This window comes from Canis aureus, chromosome 14 (genome assembly GCF_053574225.1).
Source record: "Canis aureus isolate CA01 chromosome 14, VMU_Caureus_v.1.0, whole genome shotgun sequence".
NCBI classification, from domain to species: domain Eukaryota; kingdom Metazoa; phylum Chordata; class Mammalia; order Carnivora; family Canidae; genus Canis; species Canis aureus.
In genome coordinates, this window is record NC_135624.1 from 4,824,056 (window position 1) to 4,841,704 (window position 17,649).

The 17,649-nt window shown below is 46.0% G+C and overlaps 1 protein-coding gene across 10 annotated transcripts in view; it reads left to right on the forward strand.

The window, feature by feature from the left end:
- Positions 1–17,649, forward strand: part of VPS13B (vacuolar protein sorting 13 homolog B) — a 718,401-nt gene that overhangs the window by 687,043 nt on the left and 13,709 nt on the right. For all 10 annotated transcript variants that reach the window (XM_077846711.1, XM_077846713.1, XM_077846712.1 and 7 more), the window contains 4 exons: positions 6,453–6,571; positions 9,801–10,609; positions 14,399–14,575; positions 16,629–16,799. In XM_077846711.1, the coding sequence (XP_077702837.1) occupies positions 6,453–6,571; positions 9,801–10,609; positions 14,399–14,575; positions 16,629–16,799 (1,276 nt within the window). The remainder of the gene's footprint in view (positions 1–6,452; positions 6,572–9,800; positions 10,610–14,398; positions 14,576–16,628; positions 16,800–17,649) is intronic.

The following is a 17,649-nucleotide window of genomic DNA, read 5'->3' on the forward strand; positions in this document are numbered from 1 at the left end:
GAAAGAGAGACTTTCAAGAATTCATCCTTTTATTTCCTGTGTCCCCTTGTAACTTATTAACTTAGTAATATTAAATTAGTATAATTTTTAAAAATATTGTTCATTGGACATGAATCTAATAAGCCATCATTTTAATAAAGATAACGATATATAGAAAAGCACAAGTTTATATTAAAGTGTTTCCTGGGATCCCTGGGTGGCGCAGTGGTTTAGCGCCTGCCTTTGGCCCAGGGCGCGATCCTGGAGACCCGGGATCGAATCCCACGCCAGGCTTCCGGTGCATGGAGCCTGCTTCTCCCTCTGCCTATGTCTCTGCCTCTCTCTCTCTCTGTGTGACTATAATAAATAAATAAAAAATAAAAAATAAATAAATAAATAAATAAAGTGTTTCCTATTTGTAATCATAGTAAAAGACAATGTACTAAGTAGAGGGCAGGACATGGGGCTGGGATGGCATTCTTACACCCACACTCATGGGAGAGAATCTCACTGATCAAAGTGCTCCAGCACATAAAGGGTAAACACAGAGTGTCCTCCAAGTGTGCAGTGGTTAGAGATGCACAGCTCCTGCTACATGTTGCCACTAGCCTCCCCAGACATGCACACACCCACACTCTACCAGTATGAGGTGAAGAAAGAAAAAACACCAAAGTGATGGTGCCCATCAGGACTGACTGGCTTATGCTGCAGTAACGAATAGCTCAGCAACAGGAATCCCCTCAGCCATCTGTTATCTAATTGTCCATTTTCCCACACGTGGAACAAACAAACAGCCTCCCCAGGGTTCTGTCCAGTCAGAGCATCCCACTGGAAATCCAGTACTTCTGAGTGATGCTTAGGTCTGGACATGACTGCCTTCTTTTGGAGTTGTGAGTTCCTGTCCTTCTGCCCTTCCCCCCATTTTACAAGCTAGGATAACCATGGTAACCCCTCTAAAATGGAAAGGGGAAAGGCAGCCCTGGTGGCTCATGGGTTTAGTGCCACCTTCAGCCCCTCAGGGCGTGATCCTAGAGACCCAGGATCGAGTCCCACATTGGGCTCCCTGCATGGAACCTGCTTCTCCCTTTGCCTGTGTCTCTGCCTCTCTCTCTCTCTCTCTTTGTGTGTCTCTCATGAATAAATAAGTAAAATCTTTAAAAAAAAAATGGAAAGGGGAAGAATGAGTTGTAATGGCAGCCCCGCATCTGTGACAATTATAAAAATTTTCTGAGCTCATAATTGTGGGGTTTATACCCTGGAGCAAGAGCTAGTCTTTGAGCCCTGTTTCTACTCTTGGAACTGCTCTCAGTATTTTTCTTCTAGTCCCTGAATCATCCCTCAGAGATCTTCCCCAATTACATCTGAAGCTGTGGTAATTCTCAAGCAATCATAGCCTCCTTTAGTCTAGGCTCATGGGTTTACTGGGCAGTAGTCATTTCTCAAAAATTAGTTGATTTCAGAGGATTGTAATACTGATAACCACGTCCATGGTCCTTTCCAAGGTATGTCTGTCTTCTTTACCTCTCTCTAGATTTAAGAGAGCTTCTATGGCAAACTTATACTTTTAATGTAAACTGTCTTCTGAGTCACTTAAACAGTTAAGAGGTTAAGGCACAGTATTAATTTGCCTTCATATCCAAAGACTGAACTTTGATCTCCTGCTGTCTCTCTCTATTCCCTTTCATTTTTATTTGCAAACTGGCCAATTCTTTTCTGAGCTCATGTCTTCTACAGAATATATCGCCAGAGACAGCCAATAGCAACAACACATGCTACTAATGTTTGTTTCTGAACTTCATCTTTTGGAGGTACCAATGGATTAGGTTTATAATCTGCTTCCCAGGTAATCTCAGACAACAGTCTTATGAAATGTCTTGCTACTTCATAACATGAATTGCCACTGTAGTATCTTCAAATATCAATTTCTGCTGCCTGACCACTAAGCCAAGGACTCATATTTTAGATTTCTGCTGGAGCCTTACTTCTATCACCAATAACTATACTGTATTAGTTAGTATAGGCTAGGTTTTGCTGCCTATCAGAATCCTAGCATTTACATCTTGCTCATGCTTTGTGCCCAGGCAGCTCTGTTCTACATGGTCACTCAGAGATGCAGGTGATGGAGATTCCATTACCTTCTGTCTGCCCCAATGTAACAAACCACCCCCAAAACCTAGAGGCTTGAAAATGACTAATGTCTCATGAGTCTGAAGGTTTGTCTGGATGATTTTTCTGCAGAATGAGCCTGGGATCACTCATGCAGCCACATTCTATTGGAGGTTGGCAGAGGGATGAGTTCAGCTGGAAAGTCTGGGCATCTCTCTCACCATGTGGTCTTTCCTGTCTAGGGAGGCTAAACCAGACTTCCTTACATGGTTGGCAGGAGGGCAAACCCCAGCAAGCAAGCTTTGTCAGACTTCTTGTCTCATGTTTGCTGATGTCCCATCAGTCGATGGCAGGCACATAGCTGAGCTCTGTGTCAGTAGGAAAAGAAAGGGACTGAATGAAGGGCCTGGAAGCTGGATGTGCAGCTCCTTGACTGTGTAATAATCTGCCACAACCAGCTAAACCAGGAGTCAACAAGCTGCTTCTTCAAAAAGTTTCTTCTTCTTCAGTAAATATTTTAGGCTTTGCAGGCCATATAATCTCTCAGTTTTTCAACTTTGCTATTAGAGACTATATATATATATATATATAAATAAATGAGCATAGCTATATTCCCTCCCCCCCCAAATTTTATTTACATTTAACAGGCCATGGATTGGATTTATCCTACCACTGATCTAGAACATAAAGCCTTTATTCAGTCTCTGTAGCAGGGGAAGAAGACTGGCTCTTTTATGCTTTGACTCAGAAGTAACAATATCAATTCTATCTTTATTTTAGCTCATTGACCAGCACTTAGTCACATGGCCATACCTAACCACAAGGGAGTGAGGAGTATAATCCTATTCTGTGCCTAGAAGGAGCTAGGTATGGGTGGACACTAGAAGTCTCTACCACAGGAGCCACACTGAGATGATATCATGATGCCCAATCAGATCTTGATTGCATACCAAGTACTGGTTATAAATACTGAAGAAAATGGACACACAGCCATTGCCCTCATGAGCTTATACAGAGATCATGATGATTAATACACTAAGAGGGAGAAGCATGCTATACATCTCTGCCCTGGAAATATTAGTTATTATCTCATCATTTGTGTCCTTGGCTTTTTTTACTAGCTAAGCTGAGAGCAATTGGAGGGTGTGATTAGATCTTCTTGGTTCCTTAGGTGCCTGGGTAGCTCAGTCAGTTAAGCATCCAGTCCCTGATTTTGGCTCAGGTCATGATCTCAGAGTCGGGAGATGGAGCCCCACATCAGGCTCCTTGGTCAGTGGGGAGTCTGCTTCTCTATCCCTCTTCATCTCCCCCATCCCCACCCCCGGCTTATGTGCTCACGCTCTTGCTCTAAAATAAATAAATCTTTAAAAAACAAAAAAAGAAATCTTCTCCATCACTAATATAGTGCCATGCTCTTCGTAGGTGCACTCTAAGTATCAAATAATTGGCTGAATGATTAACAACCAGACCATCAGACCAAAACAAGGATTTATTTTAAGACTTCCGAGAGAGGGCAGCCTGGGTAGCTCAGCAGTTTAGCGCCCCCTTCAGCTCAGGTTGCGATCCTGGAGACCTGGGATAGAGTCCCACGTCAAGCTCCCTGCATGGAGCTTGCTTCTCCCTCTGCCTGTGTCTCTGCCTCTCTTTCTGTGTCTTTCATGAATAAATAAATAAAATCTTTAAAAAAAAATGTGTCCCACTCTCACCCCTTAAAAAAAAAAAAAGACTTCTGAGAGAACCTAGGTACAGGTGCCTAATTTCCCTAGCAGTGAGATACCTACCTCCCTACTCCGTAGAGCTGCCACTGGACAAAATGCTTGACATTGTGAGCTGTTTCTCTGCCTGTGAAAAACAACATGAACTAAAGTCCATGTCTCTTCCATTCTAGTGGTGGGTGAAAGGAAAACATAGCAAAATTTTTCTCAAGTCCAGATTTTCGACCAGGAGAGGTACCTTAAAGGATTAGGTCCATTTACTTGCTTCAAAGTCCCTTGGGCAGTGCTCGCTTCAGCAGCACATATACTAAAATTGAAACAAAGTCCCTTGGGCAGTTAACAAAAACCATCAGTTTGCCTTGTCTTTACTATCTTAGAAGGAACCAGGATCCTCATTTCACAGTGCCTACAGATGACTTTGAAAATGAGCAGAACAATAAATATTCCCCTTTTTTATCCTTTCCTTCCCTCTTTTGAGTGTTGACAGTTCTATCCTAAAACCCTGAGACATGCACTGAAGTTACAGTCACTGAGAGAAAAATATAGGTGGGGGCACAGGGCCTTAGAAAGGTTTGTGCCAAATGAATTCTCTCACATCATAAGCATAGTAAAAAAGCAGTTGACTTGGGTCACCTGGGTGGCTCAGTCAGTTGAGCATCCCGCTCTTGATTTCTGAGCAGGTCATGATCTAGGGGGGCACAGGATCAAGCTCCATGTCAAGCCCTATGTTGGGCTCCACGCCCAATGAGGAGCCTGCTTCTCTCCCTCTTCCTCTGCCCCTCCCCCCTTACATGCATGCATTCTCTGTCTCAAGTAAACTTTTTTTTTTAAAAAAAAGGTGACTTTGTATATCATACAAAATAATAAATGTCAATGTTTCTGAAATAATACCTGTTTTGTTTTAGATTCGTGAGCTGAGCCAGTTTTTAAGTTGGCTGCATTCCAGATTTTGTCCTAGTCAAGTTCAATTTTTACCTTAGAACAGATAAGGCAAATTCAGGATACAAGGTCTTTTGAAACACATATTTTTGCAAAACAATCCGTTTGGGAAACATGTCCATAAAGAACAGATGGACTCCTCTCCTTGCCTCAAGAAACTGACAGTCTAGCAGTTGAGTGACTGTACTGCAAACAGTACGGATTTGTGACCATACATAGGATTTGGAAAGGACCAATGTGGGGGAGGGTGTCTTCTGGGCACAGGGTCTGCTGAGTGACAGACAAGGGCTAAGCTATGGGGCTAAGCTATAGTGTGGCCATAGGATGGAAGAGAAGGCACTCGTAGAGGATGAGCAGGACTGGAGCATCTGATGAACGCTATGCTGCAGGAGATGAGCAGAGGAGGGAGAGGTGGTTGTCCAGGTGCCCTGAGTGCTGCATATGGTCAGGATCTCTGAAGGAGGAGCCATTATGCAAGAAAGAAGCCCAGTGTCATTGAAGTCACTTCAGTGGTCTGAGTCTGTGACTCTCTCCTGTGGTTCTGTGTACATATTTTCCGGTACTCATCATATGGTCAGCATTAGAGTCTGTTCATTACATGTCAGGCAGGCACCTTGCTTTGTTCCTTCATCCGGGAATTTTCAACCTTTTATTTACTGTCCTAACAGTAATAAAGGGCCCAGACTTGGACTGAATTGATACTGCAAATTATCAAAATTAGCGTTCCCGAACATAGGAGGTTCTTGCTCCTACTCTTAGGTAATGCTGGCTGTGAACATGATGTTCTTGGAGTTGTTCTTCAAGTAGTTCTGTTTTCAAATATTTATCCATTTTAGCAACCTTGGTATTCGATGCTGAAAGGACATCTGTTCTTCAGCCTGGTACCTGGCTTCTGAGGTAGAACTTTTTTGGGGTCTTAGTCCACCTTCCCATGGAAGAAAAATTAATTTTGACTCCAAGCAAATGAAGTTATTTAACAGTAGTGTTACAAGTTATGTGAGGGACCAAGGGACCTTGGGGTATTATGGCGTTTCTCATTGGTAAGTTTTCTGGTATGCTTCTATGTCCAAGGATAGAAGGGCATCCTCGTGGTAGTAACTCAACACTCAAGAGTTTAAAAGTTGTTTGTATGTTGCATTTCAAGTCCTGAGTTTCAGGGGTTTTTTTTTTTCCCACCAGAGATTTGTATGCCCACATAAAGCTGACCTGTAGCTGGGCTCTAGGCCACACAGAGCTATTTGCCAAAAGCAAAGAAGCAGAGAATGAAGACACTCATGTCCTGTCATCCATCATTGTTTTTTGCTATGAACCTTACAACTGGATATTGAAAAATCTGGATTTGATCTTTCTTTCTTTCTTTTTTTTTGAGTCAGCTGAATAGGGCAGCCTGGGTGGCTCAGCGGTTTAACACCGCCTTCAGCCCAGGGTGTGATCCTGGAGTCCCGGGATCAAGTCCCACATCGGGCTCCCTACATGGAGCCTGCTTCTCCCTCTGTCTGTGTCTCTGCCTCTCTCTCTCTCTCTCTCTCTGTCTCTCATGAATAAATAAATAAAATCAATCAAGCAATCAATAAATTCAGCTGAATAGCCTGTACACATCGATATAAAGAAATAGAACTAGCTGTTGAGCCAGAACTTAAGACCTTTGAAGGCAGCCATGCAGATAGTGTTTCTTACTTCTTTTTAATCAGATTTTGAATATTCTTTTTGCAGGTTGTGTTCCTGACTGGCTTTGGCTATGTATATGTGGACATCATCCTTCAGTGTGGCACAGTCTTCATCACTGTGGCCCCAGAAGGAAAAGTGGAACCTATTTTAACCACCAGCAACAGGTAGGATTAGTTATTATCCCATTAGCAGTATGGTAAGCTTTCCTGTTATAAAGTCATAAGCCTGCTACTTACCATTCATGATCATCTCTATATATACATTAAAGGTTTTGGTGAATTATTGTGTAATCCATAAGGTCATTAGCATTAAGTCGTACCTATAAAAAGCAGTTCTTTATCTTCTTTGGTACCCCTTCCATTGGTAAGTTTAACAAAATGATTTACAAACTAAAATATGCATCTTCGAATTACATATTAGCATCAGCGTGAAATGTACATTAATACTTCTGTATCCGCTTGACCACCTAGTAATTAGTAATCTGACTTAGCAATTAGAGCTCCATCAACAATAAATTCACCTCTTAGAGTGTTGCCATCAGATTTTACAAACATGAACCAAAGAGTTAATATACTCAATTTAAGAGAATTGCTATAATCCAATAGAAATGGTATGAAGCTAGCTCCTCCTAAAAGTAAAGGCACATGCATGACCAGGAAATTGTAGGAAGGAAAAAAACAAAAAAAAAAAAGGAAATTGTAGAAAGAGGAAATGTGAGTAATCAAAAAAATGCAAATTTAAGTAAGATATTACTTACCTAAGTAACAATGATTTGTCATCATATACAGTTCAAGTGGAAATGTAAACTGTTGCCATTTCCTGGAAGGCACTTGAGCAACATCAGAAAACATTTCTAGAACTAAGATTCAAAAGAAGGAACCAAATTTTCAATAGATACAGTGCTTATAAATGATTATCTAGTAATTTTCTGCAATTTAATTTTCTACAAGAAGAATTTATTTTAGCATCAGAAGTTTATTATTAAATTTCTATTTAAAATGTAAAATAATAATATCAACTTCCATACATTTTTTTAAAAGTCCCTTGCTTTTCATATATAGTTAAGAATTTATTAATTAGGACCTGCCAACTCGTTATTAATTTGAACTTACAATATCTCAGACAACATTGGGTAGAATGTTTTTGCTTGTAAAAAATGAGCAGCATAACAAAATTGGAGGCTTAATATAAAATTACATAACACAAAATTTCAAGCCTGTACAACAATTTCAGAAACATTTGTCTAGGGCATTAATAGTGCATAATTGATCAGAGTAGCAACAAATTATATGTTTAGTGGTAGAAATAGGAAGTTTCTATTTTTCAAAAAACACAAATATTTACTAGTATTGCCTTAATTCATTTATTCAAATATTTTTTGGCTTGCTGGATGCCAGGTGCTATTCTAGAGATGGGAACACAGCAGTGACCAAAAAGACCAAAATCGCTGCTTTTTCTACACTCATAGGTATAGAATGGAAGAGAATAAACATAATAAAAAAGGAAATTTTATGATACAGTAGAAGGTTGGCTTTCTGCAGGGATAAAAATAGATGGGTGAGAAAGACCAGGAATGCCAGGGCATAGGAACAGAGAGAGAAAAATTTTTAAAAACCGGTGTAGGTAAGCCTCACCATGAAGTTGACATTTGAGTAAAGACTCAAAAGCTGCAAGGGAGATAATAATGTGGCTATCTGGTGGGAAAGCTTTCCAGACAGTGGGCACAGCTGTTTCAGAGGTCTGAAGTAGTGTATCTGGTATATTGGAGGAGCGCGAGAGGAGCCAATGTGGGCCCAATAGAGTGGGTGAAAGTGAAAGTAATAGTATCTGAGGTCAGAGAAGTAAGAGCTGGACCAGGGGGACTTGTGTAGGGCCTAGCTTTGATTTTGAATGAAATGGGGCAATCCTTGGAGCATTTTGAGTAAAGAAGTGACATGATCTGATCTGACCTAAATTTTTAGAAAATCATTGGCTGCTTCATTGAAGTAGACTGTAGAGAGGTAAAGGTGGAAGCAGGGAGACTAGTTAAGAGATTGTTACAGTTACTCACACTAGAGATGCCGATGGCTTAGACTATGATGAGATCAGTGGAAATGGGAAGAAAAGGTCAGATTCTGGACGTGCTTTCTAAGAAAAAAACCAATGAGATTTCCCTGATGCACTAAGTAAGGATTGAAAATAGAAGTATCAAGGATAACTCCCAAATTTGTGTGCTCTAAGCAAGTGGTAGGATGTGGTTGCCATTAACTGAGATAGGAAAGACCATTTATAGGTTGGGGGTGGAGGGTAAGATTGAGAGTTTGATTGCAGACATGACAAGTTGAGACAAGCATCTATGTGGAGAGGCAGTTAGATATTGTAGACTGGCAGTCGGGTAGTTCTAAGCTGATGTTGTGACAGAAGAGTCATCTGCACAGGGACTGCGTATCAAGCCATGATCTCCAAGGGGATGGCAAGGGCCAAACCTCGGGCACCTTAATTTTCAGTGGTCAGGGAGAAGAGGGGGGTCACAGGATGAGTGAGGATGTAGAAGAGCCAAGAGAAGACCTATAAAGGGAGTGTTTCCAGACAGAAGGACTTATTGACAAGGTAAAACGCAATTACAGGTCAGGTGAGCCACAGACCAAAAGGCCCAGTAGCACAGAAGTCACTGGGTAAGAGTTGTTTGGGTAGACTGTGGGGCAGAAGCCTGCTTGGAGCACTGCAAAGAGATGATGGAAGCCTGCAGCAGACAGTGGAGACGTTTATATGTGAGGGAGAGTAGAAAACAGAGCAGTAGCCAGAGGAGGAAGTGGAGTTACAAGAGTGATTATCAAGACAGGAAATAACCTCATGGTTAGAGGCTGCTAGTAATGAAGGAAAAAATGAGGACATAGGAGGGGGTGGGTGGCTGGAGTGATGCCTGGAGCAGGTGGCAGCAGAAGGCTTTCGTGCACCACAGAGGGGCTGGCCTGAGGCCGAGACATGCAAGGTGGGCCGGGGACCTGGGCCCTTGGCGACTTTTCTTCTGTTCACTTTACTTCACAGTGAGGAGTTTGGATTATTTGATTTTACCTTTCTGCCTTGAGATGATCTTGATAGAGATTTGGTGTGCAAAGACTAGAAGAATCTTAGGGTAAAAATCTGATGTTGATGAGCAAGCTCGTACAGAACGCAGTGAGAGCTTGTAAAGTCCCGTAGACAGCATTTTTCCCAGTACTGTTGGGAGTGTGACCGGCTCTGTCTGGACACCATGAACTGAAAGTTGAATATTTGTTCCTCATGAGAATCTGATGGACTATCAGGAGGTGTGTAATATGGCACTACTGAGGGGGAGCAGGGAGGGAGGAAGGAGGGGAGAAGTAAAAGAAAAAGAGCAAGGGTGAGACTGATGTTCTTCCGTCTCTCCTTTAGAACTCTGGAGAAGATGGTGACACTTAAACTGTTCATCACGCAGTTGAGCCTGGTGGTGTTTGATGACCTCAGCCACCACAAAGCATCATCTGAGCTCCTGAGACTCACACTGGACCATGTTTTTCTCCAAGTGGCCCCCGTGGCTGGTCCCCTGCCCGGGGAAGAGGCCGTCGCCGCGCCCCTGCGGCTCCACGCCGTGGAGCTCTACTGTGGGGACCTGCAGTTGGACAACCAGCTGTACAGCAAGTCCAACTTCCACTTTGCTGTCCTGGTGTGCCAGGGGGAAAACGCAGGACCCGTGCAGCGGGCTAAAGTGCACAGCCTGCTGGCATCCGGCAGAGACCTGGAAGAGTACAAGAAAGATTGTTTCATCAAGCTTTGCCTCACGCTGAGCGAGGGCAGGAGCTGCCGCTTGGATGACATTAATGAGTTGCGCTTTGAGCTGAAGCCCGCCCGGTTCTACGTGGAAGACACGTTCGTGTATTACATTCGAACACTCTTCGAGACCTACCTGCCCAGCGGCGACCTGGCCGGCTGCCCTGCGGGCCCCTCCGGCGGGGAGCAGGTGTTGCCCACACAGGTCAGACAGCACGCCAGGGCCTTGGTGAATCCTGTGAAGTTACGGAAACTGGTGATACAGCCAGTGAGTCTCCTCGTCAGCATCCATGCTTCCCTCAAGCTGTACATCGCCTCCGACCACACGCCACTGTCCTTCTCGGTGTTCGAAAGAGGCCCGGTCTTCACCACGGCCAGGCAGCTCGTCCATGCCCTGGCGATGCACTATGCCTCGGGGGCCCTTTTCAGAGCAGGTGAGGTCACAGGCCAATGAGCTAGAGCTCGGGCCAGAGGGAACTGCTTCCGGGGTGCCTTATCGCCCTCAAGACCTAGGGAAGCGAGGCAGTGGGAGGGGAGGGCCTGGGATTTGCAGTTAGCCCGCAGTAGGTTGAAATCCACGCTCTGCCACAGGCAAGGCCTTGGGCAGATTATCTCCCTGAGTCTCGGTTTCCTCATCTATAAAATGGGTTTTAAGGTTTCCAAGAGGATAGAATAAAAGCCCTTGGCACATAATAAACACTGTAATGCAACTTCGACTTTTAATCCCATGTAGCAGATACTTTAGCAGCTCCCTGCAGGTCCAAAGCTCTGGATTAGTGTATTTGTGCAATTAGGAAAACTAACCCCAGGCCTCAGCCCCTGGGCCTAAAAGAAATCCAGTTGTAGGATGTTAGCTTCCTACATTACAGTGAATGAATAGCTGTAGGTGCAAAATTCAGAGGATTTGTGTGCTCGTAAGATGCATAAAGAGCTTTCTACCTATCGAGTGTGGCCCTGCCTATCTAGACAGATAGCAAAAAGAAAGTGGCTGGTGTGTCCGACCACTTTCAGCGCCCACCACCCCCACCCCGAGATGGAAAAGTCTGCTGCAGAGGGCGGGGGTGGCTTGAGTGTGCGTACAAAATGTCATATGGTAAGTACTATGCGCTGAAGGTTCCGTGCAGGGGACAGAGTGGTCTCCGAATACTCTGTGGTAGCTGGCCTCAAAACACACGTTCCTCACCGAATTCACTCTCCCACATGATTTCAGTTTGATTATCCAGCCCCTCATGTTCCCATGAATTCAAGCAACAAACACCAACCGGAGTTGGTCTTGTGGGTCCTTTCTTAGCAAAGAACATGGCAGTCTTCCTTCCCGAGAGGAACAGAGGAAAGAAGGTCGATGACCCTGTACTTGGTGAAAGCATTCCCATACAAGTTTGATGTGATAGTAAATGGCCCCTGCTGTGGCCAGACTGGTGAGATTGCATTATCCCCACAGTGACATTCACAGAGTTAGTAAGGTTACCCACGCGCGTCTTAAGTGAAAATGACAAGATTAGGGGAGGGCCCGGCTGGGACCATTGTTTTGATAGCTTGCACAACAATGAAGAGAATGTTTCCCTCTTGCTAAGAAATCATTCAAAAATAAGCAGTTAACATTTCAAATTTAATAGATGGGTATATTTATAAACAATTCCAGAAACTTAACCTCTCAAGCAGTTTTTGCTTTTAGCATGCGAAGCAGGCCTGTAAGTTACCAGGCTCTGCTCTGGGGCCCAGCAGGACAAAGCCTCCCGCCAGGCCACCACATAGTGCCAAGGTGTGGGGGGCACCCATGTGGGTAATGAGGGACCCAGCTGTGGCACTAAGGAGCCACGTCCCAGTGGCCCGTGTGCGAAAAATGCTCTCTTTGTTTTGTTTTTTGTTCTTGATGAGGTTTCACAAGAACATTCTGTTTGGATTTTTTGTAATCCACCTAAAAATTCTCTAAGCTGTTGTCCCAACCTCCTTATACTGTGGGACAAGAAATTCTAATATAGAGGGCCAAGATCTTAGAGCCCCAGACAGAATGGGAAGATGCTAGAAGGTTACCAGCACCCAGGTAGGAGACTCCGCAGAGAATGTGTTAGCGTTCTTGTAGAGGAAGGGGTAGGGAGGTTGGCCTGGCGGTGAACAGGTTGCATCTGTATGGCCCGTGGGGCGGGATCCACCCATGAATTTGACTAGAAGGTTCTTGACCAGGATGGTCGAAATACCCTGACTTCATTTCTAGGGAAGTTTGTGGATTCACCTTGAAGAGGTTTTAAAAAATAAACAGTAATTAAAAATGAATGGCCCTATTTGAAGGAAAGCATGTAGGCTTTCTAATTTCCTCGGGCCCCTCTACAACCAAGTCTCGATTTGATGGAAAGTCAGATGGACATTCTTTTTCAACAATTTCCAAACAAATAAGCAAAAAATATATTTGCTTTTGGAGGAAAATAAAGGAGTGCCCTCGGATACTCACTGCCCTTTTCTGGCTAGCTCAGATGCCACCGAGAAGTAGCTCTGGTCCACACGTAGTGCTTCTGTCAGGCAGTGGTTCTGATCCAGGAGACCACACCCTGCCTTCTGGTGGTGGGGCCAGGCGCAGGGGGAGCCAGACGGTGAGCCTGGGTGGCACCCCTTCACGCTGGGCCCTTCTGCACTGGCTCAGATGGGCCCATTGTAGATGGTCTTTGCTTGGCAGTAGCTTACTCTCCTTTCTTTATCTGGGTTGTGAAGTCTATGGAGAATTAATATGTTTCCAGACCAATTTGCTGCCTGCAGGTGGAACCTTATAACTATTCCCGGTTAAAGGGAATCCGCTGTTTCTTTACCTACAGAGACTGTGAACAGTTGAGCCACACTTGCCTCCTCATCCTGCCTGGAAGAAGTGGAGGTAGAGACAGGGTAACACCATCTCAGATTCACCTCTGTCCCCATGCCTGCTCCCGCTGACCCCAGGGAGAGTCTCAGTCATTAGCTCATCTGAATTTATGCAAAGGGGCTAAAAGTACTTCACTTGCACAACTGCTGTGAGCAGTACATAAGCTGAGGTCCAGTACCCCTAGGCCAGCCCATTTATAGTCTTTGTCTCTTGAAATGATTCCTTCTTTTAACCTAAACCCTAATGTTTTCCTCCTAATGTTCCAGAGAAGAGGAGTGGGCTAGAAATTTAAGAATGTCGCTGTCTCTATAAAGCTGGCCTAGAAATTAACCGGCAAGGCTCTGGCTTGCTTCTTGCAGCAGCCACACTTTCCTGACCCTCTGGGATCAGCAGCTTGTCCGAGGGTCTGTCCCAGACTTGTCCTCCAAGAATCTGCTGGTGAGGCAGGACTGGCTCCCGCAGGAGAGCACTGTGAACCCCAGGCTAGGGGACGGGTCTGTCCAGGAGCCTGTGCTTAGCCCTTGGCCTTGCCTGTACCTCCAGTGCTGGGGGGTTGGGGGGGGGTGTTGTAGAGACCAAGCCCCTCCCTCCGAGTTCTCACCACAGCCACATTCCCACGAGGCGGCCTGCACCACAACCAGGCCAGCAGGCCAGCCCCTGGCAAGCCCCCGGCTCCACTAGGAAACCAGATCCAAAGCTCCCCTCCCGGGACACGGGAAGGGAACACTCCCCTCTCGCTAACCTAATCAGTATGTCCATGTCACCGATGTTTACACAACTGAAGCTGGGTTGAGGGGGAGACATGTGTCTGGCTCCAGCTCTGCTCCAAAGGGAAGCACTCAGCTTGGTAGGATTGGGAAAGATTAAAAATAACTCCTCTGTCCTTGTCAGAACTTTGCATCTCCTTTGCAACACCCCGTTCAGCATCTGGCCTCCTCCCCCACCCCCACCAGGCCTCTCCTCCTACCTCCACCCCCATGTCTCCGCTGCCCTGGGGTGGTTTTAAAGATAACTCCGCAGACTGCAAACACCTGCACCCCAAGAGGCCGCCCCTTTCTCGGGTGGCTGGGAGTGTGTATCCCCTTGCCCGCAGGTCCCTTTTAGCGGGAATATGGGAGGCTCGGGCAAGGAAGTCAGAGTAAAGCTATTTGCTAGGCTGCCAAAAGGATCACTTTGATTTATAAAGTATGAAAGTTTGCCATTTATGAATTCACAGTGAATGAGTTATTTCCCATATTTTGCTCCAGAGGAGCTTATTACATTCTCAATTCCAGTGTGAAAAATGAATTGCAGGGAAAATGGTCACTTTTCCCAAATTTTGAAAGTGCTGTATTTAAGGTTTTGGTAACCCCTTCCCTTCGGTCCCTCACAGGCTGGGTGGTTGGATCTCTGGAAATCCTCGGCAGCCCAGCGAGTTTGGTGCGAAGCATCGGGAACGGGATCGCCGACTTCTTCAGGCTTCCATACGAGGGGCTGACCAGGGGCCCCGGAGCCTTTGTGAGTGGAGTTTCCAGAGGAACAACATCCTTTGTAAAGCACATTTCCAAAGGTAGCTATTTTGGTTTCTTTTCCTAATGTCTCATTTTCATTCCTTGCCTTATGTTTTGCTTTTAAAGAACACGTTCAAGTTTGCAGTGCATGAACCGTGCCTCTACCTTAGTTTGGCCTGTCAGGTCGCAGTGAAATGTTGGACTTGTCACAAAGCTCACAGAGGATGTCTTATGTTTTAAACAGATCACTACTTGCCTGCATTGTGTGAAAATGTTTTCAGAACTTCAGAATTTTAAACCTCCCACTGGGAAAATGAGGATTGGCTCAACTGTTATTCCATGTGATAAATAAAGAAATATTAAAGGTGTTCAGGACTTCTGCTAAACATCAGAAACCCTACACTGTGTTGCCTCATCATTTTTTTTCATGTAGATACAGTTGTCATAACTTTGGGAAGGATATGGACACACTTGGACGTACATTTGGCCGCGGAAACCGTCCCAGCCTCCCGCCGGCCTGCCACGTCAACAGTGCCATCTGGTGGCGCGCGGCTCGGCCGGCACGGAGGCCAAACTGCGCCGGGCCCACGTGAAGGGGCGTGTTTTCGTTTTCCCCGTATGTGCTTGATATTTTGGTCAGGTTGGCAGCGACTCGGGAACTAACAAGGGCCATCTGAGTCCTCTTTTCTTCTCAGCAGGAGGCAGGGCAAACAGGGCAGAGGGCTTCTCTCCCATAAAGACTTTTTAATGTCAACAGTGCTGCAAGTCTGTGATGAGTGGGCAGGTTATGGAAGTCTCTGGAAGGCTCGGATGAAGAGGAGCTTGAAACATGAGCACCCATCATCCGGAGGCCGGGGGGCTGGTGGCTGCTGGCAGGAGAATGGCAAGAGCAATAAATGGAGGCGTGTCGATGGGGACAGGCCCATGCCCCTGGGCCCCAGCCGTCCGGGAGGCCTGTGAGCCGAGGGCCAGAGGGACTCACGGATGAGTCACTGGTGGATTTCTCACTCCCGACACTTGAATCTTTGTGGTTCTGTTGTTTTTATTTTCAAATAAGACACCCGACACCTGCTGAATGGTAATTTTAGCCTACTGACTCATTGAATGTTTTTTACACTTGTTCTCCACCTCCCCACCCCCCCCTTAACAAAATCTCTTTTGGTTTTTGATGTCTGTGTGTGCACAGGGAAGTTTTCTTTTTAGGTTGTTGGTAAAGACGCAGCTGCAAAAATGACATCTTCCATTTTTTTCTTGAACTGGGCATCCACCATGGGATGAATTCACTGGTCAGCTTCAGGATCTGTCCATTGATGTCTTTCAGTCTTGCTTCACTGAGATCTCTGCACACTGGCTAGAGGGCTGGGTAGTATTCTGAGCAAGATGCTGAGATCCCTTTCTTAGGAAAACCGGACAAAATCGTGGCTTTCACATGACTTACTCCCTTTAGTGTCCTGCTTTCTTCAGGCAACATCCTGAGAATCAGAATTGCACATGTTGTCTCTGGCACATTCCTCATAATGTTCCTCAGAACATCAAATGATAGTTTACTGTCTCCCTTTGCTTTGTCTAAGGAGGGAATAAGTTCCATTCCTGAGTAAAAATGTTTCTTTACAGTCTGTGTAAGATTCAGCCATGGAACCTGAACCTTTAAAATGAGAGCAGAGTTTAACCTTCAATACTGGGCCTCCAGGAAGACTTCCAAACTACCGTGTTATCCAAGCCTTGACCACCTCAAGATGGTGGATGGTAGTTTCACGGGAAACTCTGTGTTTCTTTGGCAACAGAGATTCTCATTCTACCCCTTTTGAGGTGTGTCATCACCCTTATAAGCAAACGTTAATCTCCACCTCGTTTTTTTTAAATATTTTATTTCTAAGCTACCTCTACACCCAACATGGGGCTCAAACTCACAACTCCAAGATCAAGAGCCACTGGCACCACTGACCAAGCTAACCAGGTTGCCCCCTCCCCTCATTGTCTTAAGGCCCTTGCTTCAAGCTGCACAAAGGAAGCCACCGTCACTCACCCCCCGGGGCAGGTCAGGGGCCCAGGTGTGTTTCCGCCCCTCTCCCTGTGACCAGAAGGCCAACTCGTGTGCTCTTGTACCCTCAGGTACCCTCACCTCCATCACCAACCTGGCCACGAGCCTGGCCCGGAACATGGACCGCCTTTCGCTAGATGAGGAGCACTACAACCGGCAGGAGGAGTGGCGGCGGCAGCTCCCTGAGAGCCTGGGCGAGGGGCTCCGACAGGGCCTGTCCCGGCTGGGCATCAGCCTGCTCGGTAAGGGGGTGAGGGGCCAGGGCTGCTTGTGAACCCCTCCTTCCTGCAGCCGTTGCTGAGGCCCGGGGAGGCGGAGGCACCCACTCTGTTTCCTGCCCGCATGCCCAGGCCACTGGGACCTCCGGGGCCTCCTGCCCGACCCGGAGCCTGACCCGGAGCCGGGGCACAGGAGCCCCACTCCCTGGGGGCGCCCCGTACCAGGACGGCAGCCGGGGCTGTTCGTGCTCCACAGTGAGCAGGGGGCGCCTCGTGAGGCTCAGGCCCTGCAGCCGCCCGCCTTTGCTCGAGAAGCACCCGAGCAACGTGCAGAGATGTCCTGTAAACTTCATTGAGGAGCCCACTGTCTCCTTTTGTTTTTTCAAGTGTGCGGCCCAGCCTGACTCGGCAATTACCAGTTTGTCAAGCAGCCAGATGGTACAGTTAGAGGCAAAGATTGCTGTGGATATTTCCAAATACTACAAGTGTTCGAAAAATAAGTTGCTTTGGAAAACTCTATAAAAAGGAAGTTTCAGAGCTGAAATTTCACAGAGCAGGATTTTCAAGGGTATCTTTTGTTTATTTGTTTGCAAAGGAATTTAAAACTGTATTGCTTGGCAGCCTGCCTGCTGCGGTCTGAAGAAGTGTGCATCTCTCAGAGATCAAAATGCCCTGAGGCCGGGAGAGCAGAGGTCAGAAAAGATGAGCTGGAAAGGATCCGTCCTCTCTCCAGTATGTGGCTCTACCCACCACCCTCAACTCCCGGCTCAGCCAAGGCTCAGGGAGGAAGTAGGAAGATGTTACAAGCTCAGGTTAAGTTACTAGAAATTGTCGAAGTCCTAACAGTCTGTGATGACGTGTGGAAACTGGGAGC